The following is a 24721-nucleotide window of genomic DNA, read 5'->3' as shown; positions in this document are numbered from 1 at the left end:
GATGTGCCGGGCTTGCTAATTGCAGCCTCCACCTCAGAGAAAGGAAAACCAGTGAGTTTCCAACTAAGAAATACGGCAAAAACGCTAAGTTGGTTTTTAATCGAAAGGGTTGGTATCCAGATTAGTAACCAAAGTTAGGAACACGTAGGCCACTAACTGGTCCTGAGGGATAGAGAGCAGGGAGGTCGATCGGAAAAGCTGTTTCCTGCCTCCACAATGAGGCTGCTCGACGGACACTTCACGAGGGAACACCAGGGCAGGCCCCACGCAAACGCCTGGGAAGCGTGAGGGAGGCTCCAGGCTCACATCACCCCGAGCAGAGCACCAGGAGTGCAGACTGTGCCGTGTGGAGAGCGCTGGCCGGCAATTTCACTTTTCATTTCATGTTATGTTTATTTAAAAAAAAAATTATTGCAGCCGAAGTACACAATTAGGGCAAAGATGGAACTAATTAGGCAAGATGCCAGCAAATCTTTAGCTTGAGTTACTTATCAGAAATTGTTTCATAATGAACGAAAAGAAAAAAACCACAATGTAAGAAACACTGGGAATGCACTACTGCTAATTGTATATAAAACAGTATTTTTAGCCCTGGCTGGTTTGGCTCAGTGGACAGAGCGTCAGCCTGCGGACTGAAGGGTCCTGGGTTCGATTCTGGTCAAAGGCACATGCCCGGGTTGTGGGTTCAGTCCCCAGTAGGGGGTGTGCAGGGGGTAACCGATCAATGATTCTCTCTCATCACTGATGTTTCTATCTCTCTCTCCCTCTCCCTTCCTCTCTGAAATCAACAAATATACATATGTATATAAAAAGTACTATTTTTACATGGTTTGTAAACAACCCTCTTACATAGGAACGCTTCCCATTTGAAAAGCCAGGTATTGCTTATGAAGCTACTCTATTAAAAGTTCACTTCTCTTCAAGATTGATTAAACAAAACTAGATCATTAAAAGTCCTTGCGTAAAGAAACTGAAGACAACCTAAATCGTGGGAAGACATCCTATGTTCACTGACGGAGAGAATATCGCTGAGATGACAATACTCCCCAAACTGAATGCAAATCAAAGTCACAATGAGATGCCACTCACACCCACTAGGTTGTTATTACAAAGAAGGGAGGGGAACGGTGTTGGTGAGGATGCGGAGAAACCAGAACCTTTCTAAATTGCTGGTGGGAACAAAATGTTACCACCACCATGGGAAACAGCAGAGTTCTCACAAAAGTTACACACAGGATCCAGCAATTCCAGTCCGAGGGGCCGAGAAGCGAAAAACCTATGCTCACACGTGACAGGCGCACCAACGTTCGTGGCAGCATCATTCACAGCAAGGAGACGGTGAGCTGTGGCGCACCCACCAGGGATCAGTGCTCAGCATGGAGACACCGCAGGGCTGATTTCCACAGCAGGAAGGCGCTCTGACAACATCCCGCGAAGGGAAGGAGCCAGACGCAAGGCCACGTGCTGTGTGACTTCGTCGAGAGGAAAGGCCCAGAAGAGGCAAGTCCAGGACAGAAAGCAGGCTGGTGGCCACAGGCTGAGAGGACGGAAGGGGAGTGGCTGCTCGACTTAACGTGGGATTTTGTTTTGGGACGATGAGAATGGCGGCTGGTAAGACTGTGAACATACCAGAAGCCACTGGATCATATCCTCTAAGTGGTTAAAATAGAGAATTTTATGTTGTATGAATTTTGCCTCAATTTAAAAAAACAACAACAATGAACTGAAACTTACACAGCAACATATGAATTCAAGTAACGACTTAAGTCCTTTCAGTATTCTTGTGTCTATATATTTTTTAAAAGAATATATATTTTATTGATTTTTTACAGAGAGGAAGGGAGAGGGACAGAGAGTTAGAAACATCGATGAGAGAGACATGGATCAGCCGCCTCCTGCACACCCCCCACTGGGGATGTGCTCACAACCAAGGTACATGCCCTTGGCCGGAATCGAACCCGGGACCCCTGAGTCCGCAGGCCAATGCTCTATCCACTGAGCCAAACTGGTCAGGGCTTGTGTCTATACTCTTAAAATCTACATCTAGAAACCGAAAATCAGAGAGTTTGCAACTGTGCCATTATTAACAGTTACGAGAGAATATTTTAGCTCTATCTACCACAAAAGGAAGCAAAGTAAGAGAGAAAAGCTCACATACTAATCTTAAGAGACAGGCCTGTACTGACCACAGCACTCACCTGCAAGCAAGCCCACTGGTCTCAGCAAGCTCTCTCCCAGGAGCCCCACAGCGACCAGCGGGGTGGGGGTCGGGGTGGGGGTGGGAGGGGCGGGGGAGGGGGCAGTGACTCACCAAGCTTTTCCGGCTCCTCGGGGCCCGTGCCCGCGATGCAGCTGCTCTCCAGGCCGTAGGTGGGGTCCACTTTCCCAGAGGCTCGCGCGGCTTCTTGCACTTTCTTGACGTGAGCTTCCACCAGTTCCAGTGGCACCTCCTCCCGGACCCGAGAGAACTCCTCTGTTCAAGAACACAAGGGGACGGGGACCTGGTTTCACACAAGTACGTGCTTCACGGAGCTCACCAGGACACGCACACACACTAGTGTCTTGTGAGCAGTGACCTCTCGGGACTCGGTCCATCTTCCCAGGACAACAGGACAAATGAAACACCGCGCACGGTAACGAAAATCGGGTGCGTGTCCTAGTGTCTCGCTATGTAAGAAGACAGATCTTTGAATTTATATCATTAGCAATCAAAACTGCTGTCCAGCCGAAACCGGTGTGGCTCAGTGGATAGAGCGTCGGCCTGCGGACTGAAGGGTCCCGGGTTCGATTCCGGTCAAGGGCATGTGCCTGGGTTGCGGGCACATCCCCAGTAGGAGATGTGCGGGAGGCAGCTGATTGATGTTTCTGCCTCATCGATGTTTCTAACTCTCTATCTCTCTCCCTTCCTCTCTGTAAAAAAATCAATAAAATATATTAAAAAACAAAACAAAAAAAAAACCAAAAAAAAACTGCTGTCCAAATTTCATCCACCTGCGTGGCTAGATTGATAATAAGGAAGACAGCAAGCACAGACACCAGACGCCAAGGAGAGTTCTGCGACCCGATGACGGTCTCGTTCCAATTAGTATGGGATCCAAGAATGTCACATGACTCCTTTTGCCAGTCACATCAAATTTCAAGTGAATCACAAAATACAGCGTAAAAAATACTCTGACCCCCCGTTCTTAATGCTTTTAACTTTAAAACTACGACATTTTAAGTGCTTCGGTCTAAATTGTGGTCCTTTAGGTACAACAGCATCGAATGGGTTCTTGTTATGTGAGTAACTGCGACGAGTGCGGCCAGGAGGACATGGGGGGCCCCGGGTGAGGGGGGCAGGAGGCCACGATCTGCAGGGGCACGCGGCGAGGGCCGCGGAGTCCGTACCCAGAGCCGCTTTGGCTGCAGCAGATGCCACGCGAGGGTCCACCACCGATGCCAGGAAGGCCACTGTGCTCATGACGGGGTTTCCTGACTGGCTGAAGGGGACCGGCTGGTAAGCCAGGGGCCCCAGGGAGGCGTCCGAGTTCTCCAGGTACGGGTCCTCGATGGGCAGCCGCAGGAAGTGCAGGATGCACTCGTCCTGCGTGCGGCTGCCCACGTGCTCCGACACCTTGTTCCAGTCGTCCTTGTACATCTCCAGGGCCTACGAGGAACAGACAGCTTTCAGGTCGTAACAAGGACGTGCTCTGTGACGACACCGCAAGCCACAAGCCTGTGACTGCTTCCAGATGTTTTTAAAACAACAATGAAAAGGGTTTTACTCTACAGTAAAAGGGATGCACGTCGTAAAGAAAACCTGTGTGTGATTGATACACACGAGTGTTTATATAGAAAGTCCTAAGGAGCCTATAAGAAGGGAACCAACGCTGAAAGTACTGCAAGGTCACAGGATAAGAGGGAATAGAAAAGCTCACTTGTGCAATAAAAAGAAGTTTAACTGGGGGAAAGTAAAGTATTTAAAATAGCACAAAAACGCAATACTAAGGAATAAATATATGAAAGAATGTGTAAAGTCCACAAATTGAGAAAATAAAACTTACTGAGAGAAATCAAAGACCTAAATAGATACTGTGCTCATTGATAAGCAGTCTCAGGACGGTTCGATGTCAATTCTCTCCAAACTGAACTAGACTCAACGCAACCCCATTCAAGCTCCAAGCTTTTTTTCGTTAAAAATTTGGAAGCAGTACTAACATGTATGAAGGACACAAATCTCTAGTTTTAAAATTTGTAATTTTTCATAGAAAATGCTGAAAAACTTCAATTGAACAACAACAAAACTAAAAGCCATCTCCCCCAAGAGGGAGGGGGATAAAATGGAAAAAAAACCAGAAATACATGGAGAGTTGAGGAATCGATTGGGTAAAAAGAATCTACTCAGTAGCTTCCCAAAGTTCTCTCGAGAGCCGTGATTCCAGGGCCTTCAGCAGTGTCTGGAGACGTTTGTGGCTGACATAACCGGGGAGTTCTACCGGCATCTGGTGGGAAGAGGCCCTGGGTGCGGTTCCACGCTGGACAACGCCCATGAGAGTCCAGAACACGAAAGCGATCGGCCAAGTGCCAATGGCGGCTGACTGGAAACCCTGCTCTAGAACCACCAGCACTGTCACCTGACTGCATGCCCCTCAGCTATTAATTACTGACAAACACACCACACAAAGAGGGTGCTGGTGGAAAACAAAGCTGCCGGAAGCCTTGTATTTCTCTGTGTGAGTGCGGACAACACCTGCTGATTCAAGTGTATGTTTAAAAGAAAACCGACCACGGCACAGCGCCACCTGCAGGAGGAAAGGCACTGTGTGTGAGGCGAGGGGCTTTGACATGGCAGGTGAACAGGGGCCGGCCTCGCACCTCCCTCTGTACTTATCCGGCTGGTGCTACACGGAGAGGAGGAGCCGCTCTGGTACCAGCGTGCAGAGGGAGAACTGATGTGAGACTGCTGGTGTGGCACAACGAAGTTTCTCTGCAGAACCCAGACTCTAAAAGATCCCCCACAAGTCCTGAGCCCTTTTAAATGAACCTCCATGGCAGATAGGACTAGACAAAACAGTCCTGAAATTTAAAAAGAGGCTCAGAAAAGAAGCTCTCTGTATATCACTGATACTGAATGGGCAGATGAGAATAAATTAAAATAGCAGTAAACACTCCAAAAGAAGCAATCTTTTTGGATTTTGATCGAGAGCGAGCAGTGGAAAGAATCTTGGAACTGCCCGCTTGCAGAAATCTAGTTGAAGAGCAACCACCAGCGTCCTTGCGCTTGAGTCTGCTGCAGCCGCTGCCCTGTTCCTTGCAGGCAGGGCCCTGCTAGCGCGCCTGGCGGTCAACACCCGCACCGGTCCCACGTCCGCTCCCACAGGCCCGTCTACACCAACACCGAGCCGCGCCATGTCTGTTCTGTAGCTACGGACAAACGGTCCCTCTTCAGAAATGGCTGCTACACACGAAACCAACCGTCTCCATGTCCTGCCCGTCCGAACAGACATGATCGCCAAGACCTACGTGTGCAGCACTGTGAGACTCTGCCGAGTCACGAAGAAACCCACATGGGGACTCAATAAACACTAACAGGATGCCGGTTACTCTCACTGTTCACCTGTCCGTGGCTTTCATAAACCAGCAGTGCTGTCCATCCCGGGCTGGCATCTTCAGCTACTTCTCGGAGTCCTGGGAAGGAGGCGGTCACACACCCAAATGCATACAAGCACTGGGGACTCATCCACATGACTAAGTGGGCTGAGTTCAGAAAAACTGGACCTAAATAAAGGCTCAACCTCAAAGGCACGTCTGCTGTCCCAGGCCAGCAATCACTGCTCCGTGAAAACCAGGTCCCAGAATGGCCAGGCCTTCCCATTTTGGAGGAAAAGTTAGAAAACTTTAGCAAAGCGCCAATATTTATTTAATGTTGGCAACAGATTTTAAGCAAAAGAAACCCAACCTGGGCCAAAATAACACATATCCAGGCTTGATCTCCTCTACTGAGAGCCAGTGTGCAACCTCCAGGTTTGCTACTTAAATAGTAATGACCCACTAAGCCAGGGGTCCTCAAACTACGGCCTGCGGGCCACATGCAAATACAAATATTGTATTTGCTCCCGTTTTGTTGTTTTACTTCAAAATAAGATATGTGCAGTGTGCATAGGAATTTGTTCAAAAATTTTTTTAAACTATAGTCCGGCCTCCAAGGGTCTGAGGGACAGTGAACTGGCCCCCTGTTTAGAAAGTGTGAGGACCCTGCACTAAGCTCATTACACGGATGTAAACATTTCAGTCTGTTCCAAGGCCGATGCCAGCGCCAGTCCTGGAACAGCGCCCCCCCTGCACCCCCCCAGCAGCCGGGCTCCGTGCTCACCTCCAGCACCCCCTCCTCGCGCCACCCCCAGCAGCAGGCTCCCTGCTCCCCTGCACCCCCCTCCCCATGCCCCCCCAGCAGCCAGGCTCCCCGCTCCCCCCGTACCCCCCCAGCAGCTGGGCTCCATGCTCACCCCCAGCACCCCCCTCCCCGCGCCCCCCCAGCAGCCCCCTCCCCGCGCCCCCCCAGCACCCCCCCTCCCCGCGCCCCCCCAGCACCCCCCCTCCCCGCGCCCCCCCAGCACCCCCCCTCCCCGCGCCCCCCAGCAGCCGGGCTCCGTGCTCACCTCCAGCAGCAGCAGGGTCTCCTGCTCCGTCCACTCCCTTCCCGCGCTGGCACCTTTACTCTAAGAACAAACCAGAGTTACTTCCGCCTGCGCCTGGCCTGAGGCACAGCTCCCAGCAAGCAGAGCAGCTCTCAGGAAGCTCTTCCTTGCTGACCCACACTCTGACCATTAAGGCGTGTTATTCCTATTACTCTGATATTTGAAAACACCCTTTGAAGCTACAAAGGCACAGTGGTTGATGTGTCTCACAAGTCAGCTCTACTACTGTAACCACAGCAGATACTGGGTGTAACTCAAGGCAGTACTTTTAATCTCTTGATGAAAATAGTTTCAAGCGAGCCCCTGAACCCCAAGTTGCCTTTCCCATGAGAATCCCTGACGCCTTACAGTCCATGTGAGCGCTGAAGGCATAAGAATTAACGTTTATCTATTGATTCCTTTTAAAAAAATGTTTCTTATTGATTTGAGAGAGGAAGGGAGAGGGAGAGGGAGAGAAACATCAATGATGAGAGAGAATCATTGATCGGCTGCCTCCTGCATGGCCCCCACACCGGGGATCGAGCCCACAACCCGGGCCTGTGCTCTGACTGGGAATCGAGCCATGACCTCCTGGTTCATAGTCGACACTCAACCACTGAGCCACTTCAGCTGGGCGATTCCTATTTTTATTTGCTTCATTCATATTTGTAGGACTGGATATGTGGTATAATTGACATTTATTTTTTTTTTTTTGCTTAATACTTACTCGAGTGATTAAAAACACTGAAATGCTACTTTAACGAGTTTCAGCTTCTTGGTTAAACACTGTAAGCCTTGTTGAAGCAAGGCCACCAAAAATCTTCATTGCCTCCCAAAAAAGTTGGGCGAGAAATGACATTATTCTTTACCTATAGATGTTACTAATTCAAAATATACATTCTAACATTATCTCTTCTCTGAAAACTCTATTTTGGAGATTACAATTTGACAAATGAAAAATATCTGGACAGTCTATAAAGTTTCTTGATTTAGTTCACGCAGCCTGCAAACACTCTCCATGGTATTCAATCCATACCATTCTGAACTATTTGCAAGAAATGTACTGAAAAGACCAGCCCTTTGACGAGAGAATAAAGAGGACTCTGAGCCCTGCAGAAACCAGGTTCTTGGGGTCCTGCTTTGAGAGAGAAGACGCATGGAGCTGTCCCTCACAACACATTGCTCAGATGCCTGGAGGGTGACTTTCAGAAAACCAAAGATTCATCTTTGAATCACCAACATTAGAAGTGACCACGAGTCAGACCTGGAGTCCCCAGAGGAACGAAACTCACGAACATTCCATCTTAGTTCTGAGGAAGCCAAACCCACGCAGGGCAGAGCTGCGCCACCTGGGCACGGACGGCACTCGCCGATGGGTCCTCAGCTGCCATCTCCCCACTCCTCAGCTGAGGACACAGGAAGGGTTCTGTCCACCCCCGGCCCAGTTTCTCCTCTTGTAGGAACTGGCTCACAGCCCTGCCGGTTTGGCTCCATGGTCAGAGGTCGGCCCAGACTGAAGGGTCCTCGGTTCGGTTCCGGTCAGGGGCGTGGACCTTGGGTGCAGGCTCGATCCCTAGCGCCAGTCGGGGTTTGTGCAGGAGGCAACCAACCAGTGTCTCTCTCACATGGATGTTTCTGTCTCCCCGCTCCCTTCCACTCTCTCTAAAACAAAACCAAAACAAACAAACAAACTGGCTCACAGCAGAGTACAGAACCTTATCAGGGCCGTGAGGTGTCTGCTGGGGCTTTTGCGTATTTTAGAAAATTTCCTTTTGTACTTATTGAGGTAAGATATGCACAATAAAATACACGCATCTTAGGTGCAGAATTTGATGCAATTTTATGCACACATCCATGTAACAACTGAAATCAACACCCACTCTTTTACTTTCATAATTGAAATGTCTTCATATTTAAAGTGAGTTTCTTATAAACAGCAAATGCTTGTTCTTGATTTTTTATCCAATTTGATAATCTACGCTGCTTAACTGGAGCATTAAAACCATTTACAGGCGAAACTGGTTTGGCTCAGTGGATGGAGCGTCGACCTGCGGACTGAAGGGTCCAGGGTTCGATTCCGGTCAAGGGCAGGTACCTTGGTTGCGGGCACATCCCCAGTAGGAGATGTGCAGGAGGCAGCTGATCGATGTTTCTGACTCTCTATCTCTCTCCCTTCCTCTCTGTAAAAAATCAATAAAATATATTTTTAAAAAAACAAAAACCCATTTACCACTGTTATTACTATCTCTGTGGTCAGATGTAAATCTACCATTTTGTTGTTTCTACACTCTCCATGTGTTCCTTTTGTTCTCATCTCCTGCCTCCTTGTGAAGTAGCTTTGTTGTGGAGTAGTATTCTGTTTTTATCTGCTTTGATTAGTAATAATGATATTGCTAAATATGTTAATTCTTGCTGTGAAGATGACGATTTTGTGGAAGACATTGAATATGTAACTTCATTTACTTGCGATTCATAATTTTTTTCCTAAACTGCTGTAAAATCAGCAAAAGTGCCTTGGCAATTTTACCATAGTTCCTAGGATATTAGTTGGCACTCAAAGGGTTAAATAGTTGCTCTGCCTGGCTGATGTAGCTCAGTGGTGAGCATCAACCTATAACCAGAAGGTGGCAGTTCGATTCCTGGTCAGGGCACATGCCCGGGTTGTGGGCTCCAGCCCCAGTGTGGGGCGTGCAGGAGGCAGCCGATTGAGTCTCTCTCATTTATATTTCTCTCTCTCCCTTCCTCTTTGAAATAAATAAACAAATATATATATTTTTTAAATAAATGCTCTAAGATGTATAATAGTCACTTCTAATTTGTCACAATGTACCTTCAAATAATAGTTTAACGTCACACACATAGTATAAGAATTTCAATACAATATACTTCCATGTCGTCCTCCTAGCCTATGTCTGGTCCTTAATGTCCATGTGCTGTGAACCTAATGATGTGCTGTCGGCATCGTGGGTAGAAAGAGCCCACTATCAGCTTTAAAAACTAAAAATAAGGGGAGAACGACTCTCACGCCGGCCCACATGTGACCTTCTGGCTCTGTGTTCTTCCAGCGACCTAGTCCCTCCCACAATGCCTTGTCAATCACCACAGTTCACCCGGAACCAGCATTTGTATCTCGAATCATAAATGAGTTTTCACTGCATCTCATGTGCCTCTTGCTCTCTGTTGTGTCTGTCCTGTTGCATCCAATTTCTTTCTCTCTTGGTCCTTTAATTCAATAAATCTAACCTGCCCGAGGTTCACTGTCCCTGCTTTTTGCTCTATTCAGCCTGTTAAACTCATGCGTTAATTTCAGGTATGTTTTTATATTATACAATATGCATTTGACTCCTTTTATATATTCCAATTCTCAGTTGAAATTCTCATTTTGTCCTCTATTGTATTTAACATATTAATCGTATAGTTATTTTTAAATACTTCTAACTATGCAGAAAAACGGTAAAAGTGACTGTTCTTTACAAAATGCCATCAGATTAGCAGAAAGCTCGCTCCTTACACTTCAGACAGTAAATTAAGTTTCTTCTGGGAATGGCATTTCATAGAAGGAAGGAGGACAAAGAGGACGTGCTGGGTTGTGTCAGTGTCCGTCTAGGAAAATAATCCTTACCTTTGCCAAGGTTTTTTTGGAGTAAATGTCAGTACGGAGACCAAAGTTCTGCAGATCAATCGGTTTTTCCTTGTTCTTCTCGGGAAAATTTAACATCTGCTGAGCAGCAGGGACCTATGAGTCACATGAAAGATAAAGAGCTGCATCAACCTCTACGAAGCCCAGGGGGGCATCGGCTCAGCACAGGAGACCCGGCTGCCCTCTGGGGTCCCACCCGAGACCCAGCCCTGGACCCTCCTCACAGACCTCCAGTCCAGTCTGCCCTCCCTTGGCTGGAGCCCAAGGGAGAGTGGAAGGGAGCGGGGAGGCAGAGAGAGAGAAACATCAGTGTGAGAGACATAGCAACCGGCTGCCTCCCACACGAGCCCTGACCAGGCCCGGGCATTGCACTGAGCCTGCAACCAAGTTGTATTTCAGCTCCAGGCCCAGATACGCGGGGAAGCCAGCCACGGGAGGCGTCAGGTCCAGCTGCACTGGACAGTGACCCCCCTGCCCTGGTGCCGCCGGCCCACAGTGGAGACCGCACCCTGAGAGGACACACCTGGGAAGCTGCTGCACACCCGACTGAGCTCTTCCCCTGGGAGCTGCCCTACAACCTCTGACCTTAAAGCCCTTGGGATGGGGGGGGGGGGGGGCAGCCAGGGAGAGGTCAATGGGGGAAAAGGAGACATATGTAATGCTTTCAACAATAAAGAATTTAAATTAAAAAACAGCCACCACCCTTAGGATGGAGGACCCAGCTGGCGCCCCCTCCAGGGTGCAGCCCCCCCCCACACACATCACCATTAGCTTCTTCCTCCCTTTACCTCTAGACCAGCGGTTCTCAACCTTCCTAAGCCGCCACCCTTTAATACAGCTCCTCACGTGGTGGTGACCCCCAATTTCATTGTTACAAATGGAACGTAATTAAAGCATGGTGATTAATCACAAAAACAATATGTAATTATATACGTGTTTTCCGATGGTCTTAGGCGACCCCTGGGAAAGAGTCGTTCGACCCCCAAAGGGGTCGTGACCCGCAGGTTGAGAACCGCTGGCCTAGACCTTGTTTGCTAAGCCCGTTGCTTCTAGGAACTACTTTTCCTGCCTCTGTGATCTGCCCAATAAACATTCTCAGTTAAGGGGACAGAAGTTTTTGAAGAATGGTTCAGTCCTGGCCCATCTGGCTCAGTGGACAGAGCATCGGCCTGCAGACTGAAGGGTCCCAGGTTCAATACCGGTCAAGGGCACATGCCTTGGTTGCAGGCTTGATCCCCAGTACGGGGCGTGCAGGAAGCAGCCGATCCATGATTCTCTCTCATCATTGATGTTTCTATCTCTCTCTCCCTCTCCCTTCCTCTCTGAAATCAATAAAATATGTTTTTAAAAAAAGAGTGTTTTAATAGTGGAACCTAATAAAACACCCACTACTGGTAGAGACTCTACAAAAAAATAAATACTAACACTTTCACACCCTTCTTCTAGCAAAATGTTAATACCTAAGAAACATTTTCCTGTCTCTATTAAGTCACAGAAAAAATGAGAATACGTTTTCCTAAACACGCCCCCCGTTTCCCACTGCAGGGCCACGCAGAGCGCAGCTTCCCTTCTTCAAACGCACACTGCCGTGATCGGACTGAATACTTTCAAGAACATGTGTGCGAACGTCCACTTTCCAAACGTTCCGAAGGGGAAGGAGTTTTAAGCCGCGTCAACAGCTTTACACCACCTGCTGTTTAATGTGTGTCTTCGAGGGCGGAGGGTGAGGGACTCGTGAGTCAGGGAGAATGTGCCCCGCGTGGCAGGGAGAGGACAGAGCCCTGGGATTCGGGGGAGCGTTTCCTTCCACACTAAGCGATGCTGGACTCACACTCACAACAGAGAAAAGCAAACAGCACCGAGCAGCTGAAAAGAGCGCCATCACGCACTGGAGGGGGTGATGGTGATGGTGACGCCCGACGATGAAATTCCAGGAGGAGGCTGCTCCCTGAAGAGGGCAGAACGCACGTACCTGAGGGGATCGAAGGTGCAGAGGCACCAGCCCAGAGGGGGTGTCAGCCAGCACGTTGAAGTGGGGTGTAGGCGGGGGGCCCATCGCCATGGGCCGGCTTTCCGGGTCCACTTGGTAATTCACAAGGCCCCACTGCTCTAGGAAGGCGTGGACCCTGGAGAAGCAAGCTCCGGGTTACGGCTGGAGAACACGCCTTTTCATTTAAAAAGCAAATAAACAAAACACAAGCAAGCATCTTCTCTAGGCGGGGCACCGTGCGCCGTCGTTGGCAATTCTGGTTGATGGAGAGAGGAGGGTCTCCAGGCACCACAGGCCGGGCACAGAGCCTCGTCTCCCATCAGCCATGAGGGCGAAGCGAACCTCCGCGAGACCCGGGAAGGACTCACACACCAGTCGGCCCACCTTCCGTCTCCCAGGCAGACCTAGGCACAGAGCTTACCCACTCCCCTCCACCCCACTCGCCACCGGGGCATTTTACAATTTGACTCTAAAATAAAAGATCATAAAATTCCAAAGCATCACCAATATTCAGCCCGAGTGAAAGACAGGACACTGGGCTGTTCTTATCCAGCCAGGACACATCGGTCCCTGGATCGGACCTCAGGCAGCAGGGCTAGTCAGTGAGCCTGCAGGGAAGAGGCGGGACGGCAGGCGGGTACCTCATCACAGCACACACGTCGCCAGTCAGGTTCCTCCGACACGCGGTGCTGGTCAGGTATTCTTGGGGGTTCAGGCGATATGTGTCAATCATAAAATTTCGATAAGCCAAGTATCTAAAAAGCAATGGCAAAATTCTTAGGGTGGACACACATCCTTTCAGAAACAATAACACACAGAGCGAAAAATCTGCATATTCCTCACAACTAAATAAAACAAAAAGCTAAACGACACTCCAACCAGTAAGTGACACTGAGTATTTAGTCAACCAGTGTAACAGGGCAGGGCCCCTAATATGCAGAACAACTCCTCACGAATGCGTGCACGAAGGAAGCTGGCCACGCTGACGTGAGGTAACATGGATACAAGCTGGGTCAGGGCTGAACGGAGAGCCGCCTGCAGCCTCCCTAGCGGACGGCCCTGGGCCCACAGGTTCCCACCCGAAGGTGGAAAAGACTGGCTGACTGGACAGACGAAACTCTCGGACACAAAGGGCTGACGGCAGGGATCCAGCAATGTCCCTGGTTTCGCCTCCGCGGGAGCCTGGGGGCCACCCTGCTGGGTCCCCAGCGCTGACTGCGTCGCCAGGCCTGGTGCTGGGCACCCCCTGCCCTCCTCACTCAGCCCCACAATGGCACGCTGCCAGCGCCCATGTTCAGGAGGAGACAGAAGCACCAGGTGACACAGGTCTGTCTTGGGCCTCAGCCCGGGGAGGGGCACGCTGGCTCCAGCGCAGACGTGTGCGGCGTCTCATCTCTACACTCTTCCTAGAGCCACGCGTGGCCTTCGCTCTGACCTGGCTGTACACCTGCCTGACTGTTTCTCAGGCAACAAGTGGAAGCCATGAGGCCAAACTCAGAGGTAACACAGAACATTTCTTTTTAAAGAGAGAAAAACAGATTGGGGGTCAGAGGAGATTCCACAATGTGCCCAAGCATTTTCGCCACAAAATACTTAAAGTGAGAGCGCGAAGAAGCTGGAGACCTAGCAACAGTTCTTGCAGCAGAAGTCAGACCAAAGCCGGGCAGCCGAGGTTAGCTGCAGGCGAGCAGGAAGGCACTGCTCCAGCAGGGCCTGTGGAAGCGCCGGGGCCAGCGCGGCCTGGAGGTGAGTCCACAGTTATACGGACTGAAGTGCTAAAGGTGCTTCTCAGCAGGAGATTCCCAAGGACCCTAAGAACTTGCAAACGCTGGCAACTCGCCAGTCAGGTGGCAGCACAGACCACGACTGGGCAGAGGAAGAAAGTACCAGGACACTCAGGGTTGATCATGGCAAATCCGACTCTGGCTCCAAATGACCCCTGACAGTGTTTACAGCTTGAAGACTGCGTTTCTCTCTGCCTCAAACCGCCCTGCACAGGCTCCCCCAGCCCATACGCATGATCCCATCCTCCCCCCTAACAATTTAAACAAGAGACATCTATTTTGCAGTCACATGTATGTAACGGACAACAGATTAACACTATCCTATCTAATAAAGAGGGAATATGCTACTTGACCCTCACGCCATCGCAAAGATGGCGGCACCCACAGCCAATAAGGAGGGAACGTGCCAACTGACTGCCCCGCCCTCAAAGATGGTGGTGCCCTGTCCCCCCAGTCCCCCAGCTGCCCAGGGCCGCCCGAGGCTCAGGTATCCAGGGCCGGCTGAGGCTTGTGCTACCGGCAGTGGCAGTAGCAGAGGTGTGATGGGGGCATCACCTTCCCGATCTGAGGGCTCCCGGACTGTGAGAGGGGCAGGCTGGGCTGAGGGACCCCCCTCCAGTGTGTGAATTTTCATGCACCGGGCCTCTCGTGAAGATGATAAATGGAAAGATACTGATAGTATGATTAGTGCTGACTTATTTAGGGGTGAGGGTTTCTAGAAGTGTGTATTTAACGGTCCCCAGGCAAAGGCAAAATATATGTCCTGACAAACGTCTTCCTCCCAGCAAGTCTTACTATTTCCAAGGCAAAAGCACAACCATGCGTCACGCAGTGAAGAGCGATTCCTGTGCAGCTGTATCGTCCTCTCTGGCATCTTTTTAAGGACTAGTCATTCATCAGAAAAATAAGGTGAAAATTCCATTTTCTCCTCAATTATTCTATACAATAAAAGCCTCATATGCTAAGTGTCCAGTTGTCCGGCTGGAAGTTCAACCAATCAAAGCCTCATATGCTAATGATATACTAAGGCTGCTCCACCGCTCACTGTGACGTGCACTGATCACCAGGAGGGAGATGCTCTGACTGGTAGGTGAGCTTGCTGCTGGGGTCCCGCTGATCGGGACTGAGCTAGATGGGCCGGACACGCCCTGGAGCCCTCCCGCGGTCCCTCTCTGGCTGGCCAACCTCCTGCATCTCTCCCTGGCCCTGATCGTGCACCGGTGGGGTCCCTTGGCCGGGCCTGCGCCCTCTCACAATCCAGGACCCTCGGGGGATGTCAGAGAGCCGGTTTCAGCCCAATCCCGCAGGCCAGGTCGAGGGACCCCACTGGTACACGAATTCATGCAACAGGCCACTAGTTACATATAAGTATCTACAGCTCATAACACCTATGTACATACAAGGTGGAATCTGTTACAAAGTAACCTGAACAATTTTAGTGAAAAATCATTACTGAACTCAAACTTTAGCTGCAAGAGCTGACATGTATGTATTTCAAGGTTGAGAAAGAAAAAAATCTGAAGCAATTTCCCTGAGGTAAGGAATTCTGTGCAGCAGAGATATGAACACTGTCCTGAAAGGAATAAAATATTTGCAAACATTAACTCAGAGTATGCTTTAGGAACCCCGCCAAAGACAATTTCTCTGAAGACCAGCCCCACTAAGTATGTGGCGGTATCAGCATCCCATCAGCACATGTCACTCACATCTCTGGAGTCTTGGATTTGTTTTTTCCATTGAAAAACTCAGGAAGAGCACGCCGTTCAATCACGTGAATACTGGACAGAAAAGGAAAGAAGAGGACCGGGAGTAAGTACTCTCTGGAAAATAAAAATCCCAAAATGTTAGCTAAGCTTAAATTTCAAAGCAATGCCCTAACCGGTTTGGCTCAGTGGATGGAGCGTCGGCCTGCGGACTGAAGGGTCCCGGGTTCGATTCCGGTCAAGGGCATGTACCTTGGTTGCGGGCACATCCCCAGTGGGAGATGTGCAGGAGGCAGCTGATCGATGTTTCTCTCTCATCGATGTTTCTAACTCTCTATCCCTCTCCCTTCCTCTCTGTAAAAAATCAATAAAATATATTTAAAAAAAAAAAATTTCAAAGCAAAACTGTAAGTCTAAAAGGTGAGCACTCCTCGCAAAAGCGAGCTGGCTTTGCACAGCTCCTGCGTATTCAGTGTGTCACAGAGTTAAGGAAAGCGCTCCCTTCCTCACCCCAGTCCTTTCTGTAGTTTTTCCACTCCTATAACCAAACTCAAAAAAGTGCTGTCAACACACTGAAAGCCACAGACTTTAATCAGCTGTTGTCATATACACAATGACTAGATGAGCTACAAGACGGAAAGAGCTCTTTGGAAACGGGGTGACAAAAATCACAGTAGTTGGCATGGCAACAAACTGGTAAAATGAAGGACAGGCCAGAAGACAACGGACCTCACAATAATCAGGTTCTCAGGCTCTTCACACACCTGCACCGTCCTGTCCAGCCCTCAGAAACATTGTGGGGAACTGAATTTTAAAATTATTTAGGAGTTTACTGCTTTTAGAAAGATCACACAACCTTCATCTTTTTTCTTCTTTACTTATTTGATTGATCTATTGGGGTGACACTGGTTAACAAGATTAGTTTTCAGGGGTACAATTCTCTATCTGTACACTGTATTGTGTGTTCACCACCCCAAGTCAAGTCTCTTTTCATCACCATTTACCACCGCCTAACGGTCTATCTCCCACCACCCTCTGGAAGTCACCATATTGCTGTCGTCTATGAGATGTGTATTTTGCTTAATCCCTGCCCCTTTTTCACCACCACCCGCCCCCCACCCCCGACAGCTGGCAGTCTGCTCTCTGTATCTGTGAGTCTGTTTCTACTCTGTTCATCGATTCCACATGTAAGTGAAGTCATATGGTGCTTGTCTTTCTGACTGGCACATCTCACTTAGCATAATGCTCTCCAGGCCCATCCATACTATCACCAAAGGTACTCCATTGTGTAAATGTGCCACAGCTTTTTGTTGTTGTTGTTAATCCTCACCCGAGGATATTTTCCTCATAGATTTCAAGGAACGTTTTCCCACTCCTAAGTCCCATGTTCACAGAGGGAGGGCCTCCTCACCAGTTATAATCAAACCAGGATGCATAGCTAGGAATGATGATGTGATTGGTCTGCTCGGTTACGTTATCTTCACCAGGGTCCACTGACCGACTCTGATCACCTTTGCTGGGGTCATCATCTTCCTGCAGAAAAGAAGCCAAAGTGAAGAGAAAGAGAGAACTACAGACATGTAACAGCTTTCAAACCTCTGATATCACGTCCCAGAAAATGAAGCTATTTGTTCCCATTTCAAGGGCCGGGAAAATAAGTTTCAAGTGAAAGCAGCCTTTCACAATCTTTAAGCACCTTCACAAGCCGTCCAGGTGACACAGCAGATTTTACTCCCGCCTGTTACACGTGAGGGAATCAACACATACAAGGTAAGTGCCTCACAGCACGGCCAGATCTCACGCCGATTAAAGAACGGCTGTTTCTACAGTGAGGCAGGCAGCTCACTGCCCACAACGCCTCTCACATGGCCTGTTCCTTACTTGTCCAGGTTACGCTTGACCTGGACCGGATCCCAAACCTAAGTTATTAGTTCTCAAGTCATTGTAAGGAGCTGACTCCAGGACATGAGCAAGGCATAATGACAGGGCCTCCTATCCCAAAGACTGAGCACCGAGCACCTGCTAACAACCCTGTGTGCACGACCTCACTGACGCCCGACAAGAGCAGCAGGTGCTACTCATCACCTGCTTTGTGGTGAGACAATGATACAGAGCTAACAAACTGTCATCCAGATATAACTAGAGGGGGCCCAGCTAGAGGCCTACACTCTCAATCACTCCCACTACTAAAAACTACCTGATTTATATCAGAATATAAATTATGGAGGCTTTGCAAGTGATTCCACCTAAAAACCCGGTTTTCTAATAGTCATTTCAAAATCACTGCTTCCCCAGGGCACTGCTGGGAAGATGGAAATTGCCTTTTGATAAAACTTTGGGGTCAAGAAGCACAAATTCTTGGGAGGTATGTTAAAAAAGATATTTAAAATCACAAGGGCCTCAAAACAGAGTACTTCTAAGGACCTAAGTGAATCGTTACCTTTCCTCCTGTTGTGACCGTCTCTTCATCCTGCTCATCTGTAAAACCAAAACACATCCTTTATTTAAAAAGCAGGGAAAGCTGTTTGGACTTCTTAGAAAGTGAAGGTTTCAGTAACTGACACTGGACAAAAAAAAGAGAATGGAGAACTAAAGCAAACCCGCCTCAAATCATTCAGTAAATCAGAACTGTACACAGAAGCACAGAGGTGAGGAGATTCAAAGCATAAATGATTAAAAATGTCCAACGCGAGGGAATTATAATTAATCACTGCTGGCCGTGACCGTACCTGCTCGGAGAGGGGCTTCCCTAGGCTCCTGCCTCCTGAGGCTGTGAAGCAAGAAATGGCATTTCCGATCCCAGAGGAAGTGTGTAAGGAAGGAGGAGTGAAGAAAGCGGTTACGCTCCCTCCCCCCAGACCACGTCCTGGAAGAGGCTGGAACCTTGAGGCGAGGGGATGCAGGCCCTCAGCGTGGCCTCACAGAGGACAGGAGCAAACCCACGAGCAATTAAACCAGGCGGCTGACTTCCCCCGGGAAGGGAAAGGACCAGTGTGATAAAGTGAGAGATTCTGGCACGAATGATTACATTAAGTTTCGGTGACATTTTGTTTTCTTTTTAATTACTATGATCGTTAGCAGTGACTAAGGCACTGCGAGTAACTTAACTACCAACAATTTCTTTAAAACTCAGAAATTCTGATTTATGTATAACATCAGAACATAGTATCATGATTAAAGACGGAAAAGAACGGGTCACAGAAAATCAACGTTCCTAGTATGGGAGCAAACCAAACCACAATGCTGGTAAAGGGAACTGCCATCGACATCTGTTGGGAAGTACAGCAACTGAAAGCAGTATTTCTCAATAAAGACGAACATCAGAGGAGCTGCTCTAAGACAGCAAACAACACAGACATGGGTAGATTTTTTTGTTTTTACCTAGATCGGCTACAGTTCCTCCTTTGACAGGTGTATTCTCACTATCTTTCTTTGGATTTACTAGAAGAAAAAAAAGCATTGTTTTAGGGGGAAAGTTCTACTTGTTTTTAGGAGAAAAACAGAATAAACTAGATTTAAAAACACGCAAACCTCACTGCAACTGCCCCACCCTCAGTCCTCACCATCAAACCACAGCGAGCAGCCCACGCGATGTGACCCTACGTTTGTAACTAATTACAAAGTCCCAAACGTGTAAAAGTAGACACACAAAGCAAAACGGAAAAAGAAGCTGCCAATCCCTCTCTTAAAAAGCAGGTTATTAGTTTCTTGTGTATGTGTTGATTCACATTTTTGTGCCATTCATTTAGACACACTGAGGGAGAAATGACACCTTTTACACACCTATGTGACTTTGAAACCTATTCTGGGGATGTAAAAATCTTACATGAACGTTATTCATGCTGTCCTTCGCGCTCTGCTTTCCTCATGTGACTGGGTGCTTGTGTGATACTTCCATTGATTCCTAGTTACAGTACGTCCCTGTCATTTTCAACAGATCCAGTGTGTCCGTGTGGAGATTACAAAGTAACCAGCCCTATATTTATTGATTGAAACCAGATCTTAACTCTTCCACTACCCTATAATCAACATTCCCTTCTCCTTTTCTCCTTACATCATGCAGGTATAATGAGCATATACACGTGGGTCTACATTTGAGCTGGCCATTCTATTCCGCTGGTGCATCCGGCCATTTCTCTGTCCCAGCACGCTACCCTGGTCACTGCAGCTTTACTGGAGGCTCGGCCCTCACAGCCCGGCTTCATCCCGGGGGACATCTGGAAGGTCGTTCAGCTGTCCGGTCTAATTAGCATATTACGCTTTTATTATTATAAAAGATAGTTTAGGGATCTGTAAGGACTACCAGCACCTTCACAGCACTTTTATCTCAACTAAATCTGTTGATTACTTTTATAAACATTATCTTCCACATGACCTGTAAAGTACCTCTGTGTGGTTTGCAGTGCCCCATTCGACACAATGCAAGGATTTCAGAAATGCATGTGACATGTTATAGGTGATTGCATGTTCTGTTACAAAAGACAGGAAAGGGCATACCTTACATTATGGTAAATTTCACACCTTCTTCTCAACTAGACAATAGTGATTCTAAATTTAGCTGATAAATTAAGGATACATTTAATACAACAAACTACAAAAAAATTAGAAAAAAAGCAAATAGAGAATAGAAAATCTGGAGACAAAGTATAGCAGTGGTTGCAGGGTGGGGGAGGGGTAATTTGGACCCGAGTAGGTACCAGGGTTCTTTTCAGGGGAACGTAAAGGTGCTGGAAAGAAGAGTCAAGCCATCGGGAGGACATGGCAACCCTAAACGTATATGCCCTGAATAGCAGAGCTTCAAAGCCATGAAGACAACTGCCCAGGAGTGAAGGACAATTTACAGGTCCACAGGCACAGTTAGGGCACATCCTCTTCCCAGGGACTGAGCTGAAACCCTAACTGGCACATAGAAAAGCACCCCGCTTTTCCTCATCTATATTGATTCTGTTGGGATTTTTAAAACATGAATTTTAAGATATTACTAAATTTAGACAACATTTTGGTCACAGTGTATCTTCTCAATAAACAAAAAGTACCAAAAGGTGGGGAAAGAGGAACTGCATAAACGCTAACATTAAAAGGGGGAATCTATTCGCACTTGAACGCTGAGAGGGGGGCACAGAGCAGGAAGTCGGCCCCCAGGGCACTGCTGAGATGCCTCAAGCTTGCTGAACACCCCAGACCAGACAGGAGAGTACAAACCGTTTTTGGGGAGCACCACTTCCTCGATGTTGGGCACAGGTGTGGGGTCCTCCATGTCCTTGGTGAGGTCTTCTTGTTCCTCTTCCTCTTTCTGACTCCTTCGCTTCCCATAGAGACTAGCTTGGCTGAAACAGCAAGAGCACGTGAAAGATAAGCAGGACGATGAGAGCGATTTACAGCAAGCAGTTTTAGAGGCTTCCCCTTCACTGCAGTTAGAATCTATGCCCAGAATCACTTTAAAAGACAAGTGAAATCAAATCAGGCACATCCCCCGAAGTACAGCCAAAGGGAAATAAAGTTATCAGGCACAGAAACAGACACAAAACCCTACTACACAAACTGCAGGCCGTATCCTGGAAGAGGCTGACGTTGGAGTAAGGAAGAACACCTGCTATGGAAATGCAGGACGTATTTGCTCAGGTCCTAAACCATCACTTACGTAAGACGTTTTGTCAGAGATATAAAACACTGTATTTTCCTGGCTGTTTGTATCATTCAAATACCAGGAAGTACAAAGCAGAGTCAGTCAGGATGAGACTAGCCTGGCACTAGTGCTTTTTGTAAAACCGCCATGGCTCTTTCACCAAGTCAATCACATCAATACTTATTGTCAAAACTACCACGTGCCAGAACGCCTGCTCCAGTTCCAACAGGAATGGGACGATTCCTTACCTTGAGGAATGAAAGGGGACACAGAACAGAAGCCATCACCTAATTCAAACACGTGATGCACGCCGATGCAGAGGAAGGAACAAGCTTGCTGAACCAAGAAAATGAAGCTCAGAGAAAAGGCCAGACTGCAGGCGACAGCCAAGCTGAACCTTGGGGACAGTGACAATTCCCTAAGAAGCAGGCAATGTTTCAGGATGATGAGTAAAGGCGTAAAGATGTAAGAAAAAAATAACTTGTACAGGAGGGACTGACCAAGGGTGTGGGGATGGAGACACAGGATGGACCAGCCCGAGGCCTCCACTCCGAGAGAACACTTGCCGGGAGCCAGTCCATCCTTGCTGTTTCAAGGGACCTGGCGTATATGGCATACTGTTCTTAATATGTTTGCTCACCTTCTTGGCACTATGTGTTTTAACCAAGGTCACCTCTCTGAGAAAGGTTGTTTCCCCAGGTAGGGATTTTCCCCTGAAGTTAGGGAGGGAATAAAACCTCTTAACTAAGTGCCAGGCGGGTAATTAATCACTTTAACTACAAACAATCATGCTTAAGCTACATAATCTTTACTCCCTGGAATGGAGATAAGAAACGCCCTAACCTTTGGAATAGAGATTGATAGGATTGGAATCAACTGGTATAAATACAGATGTAACAAGACAGAACTTAGAACACAGAACTTAGAAGACAGAACTTAGAAGACAGAACCAAGAGAGACAGAACCTAGGCACAGAACCTACACAGAACGTTCTCTAGAGACAGAAGAACTTCGCTGGAGAGAACATGGCAAAAGATCCTGGACAGAAACTGGCCTCAGAACCTAGAGACAGAACCTAGCGAGAGAACATGGCAAAAGATCCTGGACTGAACCTGACTACAGAAATTGGCAAGAGAACCTGACTAGAACCTGGTGACTGAACCTGGTTGGAGAACCTAGCGAGGGAACATGGCTACAGAACCTGGCAACAGAACCTGGCTGGAGAACCTAGCAAGAGAACATGGACACAGAACCTGGCTGGAGATCCTAACCAGAACTTTGCCGGAGATCCTGACCAGAACTTGGCTAGAGATCCTGGCTAGGCTGCTGATCAACTGAATGCTGTCTCCGTGTCATTCCTTCTTCGCCGACTCTGTCCACACCTTTGGGGACCCCTGGACCTGCTGGGGTTGGACCCCAGCAAACACTCGCCCTTCCCTTCTAAGAGGGGCAGCATGTCGGTACTGGTTAGGCCAGCGATCGCCAACCTTCGGACCTCACGGACCACCAGTGATCCGCGGGCCACAGGTTGGCGACCGCTGGGTTAGACTGAGGGATACAGGTTGAAATTTTCAAACAAAAATTACATGACAATTTTTAAAAGGCCTATGAACCTAAAGGTGGTGGGCAGATAAAATATGTAAAAAGGGCCAAAACCGGTTTGGCTCAGTGGATAGAGCGTCGGCCTGCGGACTGAAGGGTCCCGGGTTCGATTCCGGTCAAGGGCATGTACCTTGGTTGCGGGCACATCCCCAGTGGGAGATGTGCAGGAGGCAGCTGATCAATGTTTCTAACTCTATCTCTCTCTCCCTTCCTCTCTGTAAAAAAAAAAAAAAAAAAAAAAATGTAAAAAGGGAAGAAAAGATGCAGGGAAGATGAATAAAACAAACATTCAGAAAACAGATTTTGGTTAAATATAGGACCCTATGGGGGAACTTAAGTGAGCAAAGGCCCGCTCATTAGAAAACAGATAGAGTCAACTGAAGGACTCACAGCATTCATTTTAGGAAACTCAATTTGGTGGGTTTTACACTCAAAGGAGAGGCCGAATGCCACCACTGCGAGCCCAGGAGGTGGCGTTTCGGTTCAATGACCATGAGCGTCCTGGACCCCTGCTGGGCCCGACTGGAAGAGAAGCACACTGATTTCCAGCTTCTTCGCAGGATCGCAGGTGGGTCCGAAATATCTGAACATCAGGATTCAGTTTCGATATTTGAGAAATAAGGTTACCCTCAATAATCCCTCAAGAAAAATCTACTTTTACGTATTAACTTGGGTCTATATTGGGTCTTCCATGTCCTTGGTAAGGTCCTCACAATATACACATACATGCAGGTTGAGAAAATAGTAAAATCATTTTTATGACTGTGTCTGGTTCATGAGTGTTATTTATAAATGTTATTAAAACATTCTGAGCTGCCCTGACCAGTTTGGCTTAGTGGATAGAGCATCGGCCTGCAGACTGAAGGGTCCGGGTTTGATTCTGGTCAGGGGCATGTGCCTTGGTTGTGGGCGCATCCCCAGTGGGGGGGTGGGGGGGGTGTGCGGGGGCAGCTGATCAATGTTTCTCTCTCATCGATGTTTCTGGCTCTCTGTCATTCTCCCTTCCTCTCTGTAAAAAATCAATAAAATATATTTTAAAAAAATATTTTGAGCTAACTATGAAAATTATTAAGTATTCTCTACCATTTATTAGGTGGACCTACTTCAGGCCATGCACTATACAGGGCCTTCAGTCATATGTTCATGCCCTGCATGAGTTATTCTGATCACAAATGGGACAGGTAACAACATCAGAGAGACACAGACATTAACGATGATGAATGTAATGTCCGAAACCCTTTAGCAACCATCCTCAATATATACTCAGACGCAGAAGAAAGACTGTATTCAGGGACTGAGCTGTGCGGGGCGCCCCTAGGACGCCCCTGGGGTCTGCCCGGCTGGCGCTTACCCTTTCTTCCCGCTCTTCTTCCGTGACTCGGTGGGCGCGGGGGGTGGCGGGGAGGGCGAGTGCTTCCTCTTCCGAGCACTGGCTGACGCCTTCCTGTCTCTTCTCTCGGGGCTTCGGACTGGCTGGAAGAGGCAAATGGAAATGAGCAGCAGCCAGCTTTGCCGACGCCTCAGTTTCTACGAGCCCGTGCCCCAAAGTGCGTTTTCACAAAGACAGGAACAAACACACGAGCTCAGAGCAAATGCAGGGCACTTCACCAGCATCCTGGCCACCAGCAGCCAAGAGACTTCCCGCCTTCAGGCGCCGCGTCACCCACGGGAACGCCAGCACTGGCCCCAGCCTCCACTTCGCTACAGAACAGACCCGCCC

At 48.4% G+C, this 24721-nt stretch overlaps 1 protein-coding gene across 1 annotated transcript in view; it reads right to left on the bottom strand.

The window, feature by feature from the left end:
• Positions 1-24721, bottom strand: part of SMARCC1 (SWI/SNF related, matrix associated, actin dependent regulator of chromatin subfamily c member 1) — a 90504-nt gene that overhangs the window by 37680 nt on the left and 28103 nt on the right. Inside the window, exons 10-21 of the mRNA XM_059664919.1 lie at positions 24353-24474; positions 20976-21100; positions 19155-19214; positions 18214-18251; positions 17185-17306; positions 15777-15848; positions 12928-13041; positions 12269-12422; positions 10279-10392; positions 6639-6698; positions 3388-3646; positions 2312-2473 (exon numbers count right to left, since the gene is read on the bottom strand). Coding sequence (XP_059520902.1) covers positions 2312-2473; positions 3388-3646; positions 6639-6698; positions 10279-10392; positions 12269-12422; positions 12928-13041; positions 15777-15848; positions 17185-17306; positions 18214-18251; positions 19155-19214; positions 20976-21100; positions 24353-24474 — 1402 coding nt within the window. The remainder of the gene's footprint in view (positions 1-2311; positions 2474-3387; positions 3647-6638; positions 6699-10278; positions 10393-12268; positions 12423-12927; positions 13042-15776; positions 15849-17184; positions 17307-18213; positions 18252-19154; positions 19215-20975; positions 21101-24352; positions 24475-24721) is intronic.

The sequence above is a fragment of the Myotis daubentonii genome, chromosome 14 (genome assembly GCF_963259705.1).
Source record: "Myotis daubentonii chromosome 14, mMyoDau2.1, whole genome shotgun sequence".
In the NCBI taxonomy this organism is placed as follows: domain Eukaryota; kingdom Metazoa; phylum Chordata; class Mammalia; order Chiroptera; family Vespertilionidae; genus Myotis; species Myotis daubentonii.
Note: the sequence above shows the minus strand (reverse complement) of the source record. Positions and strands in the feature narration are given on the sequence as shown.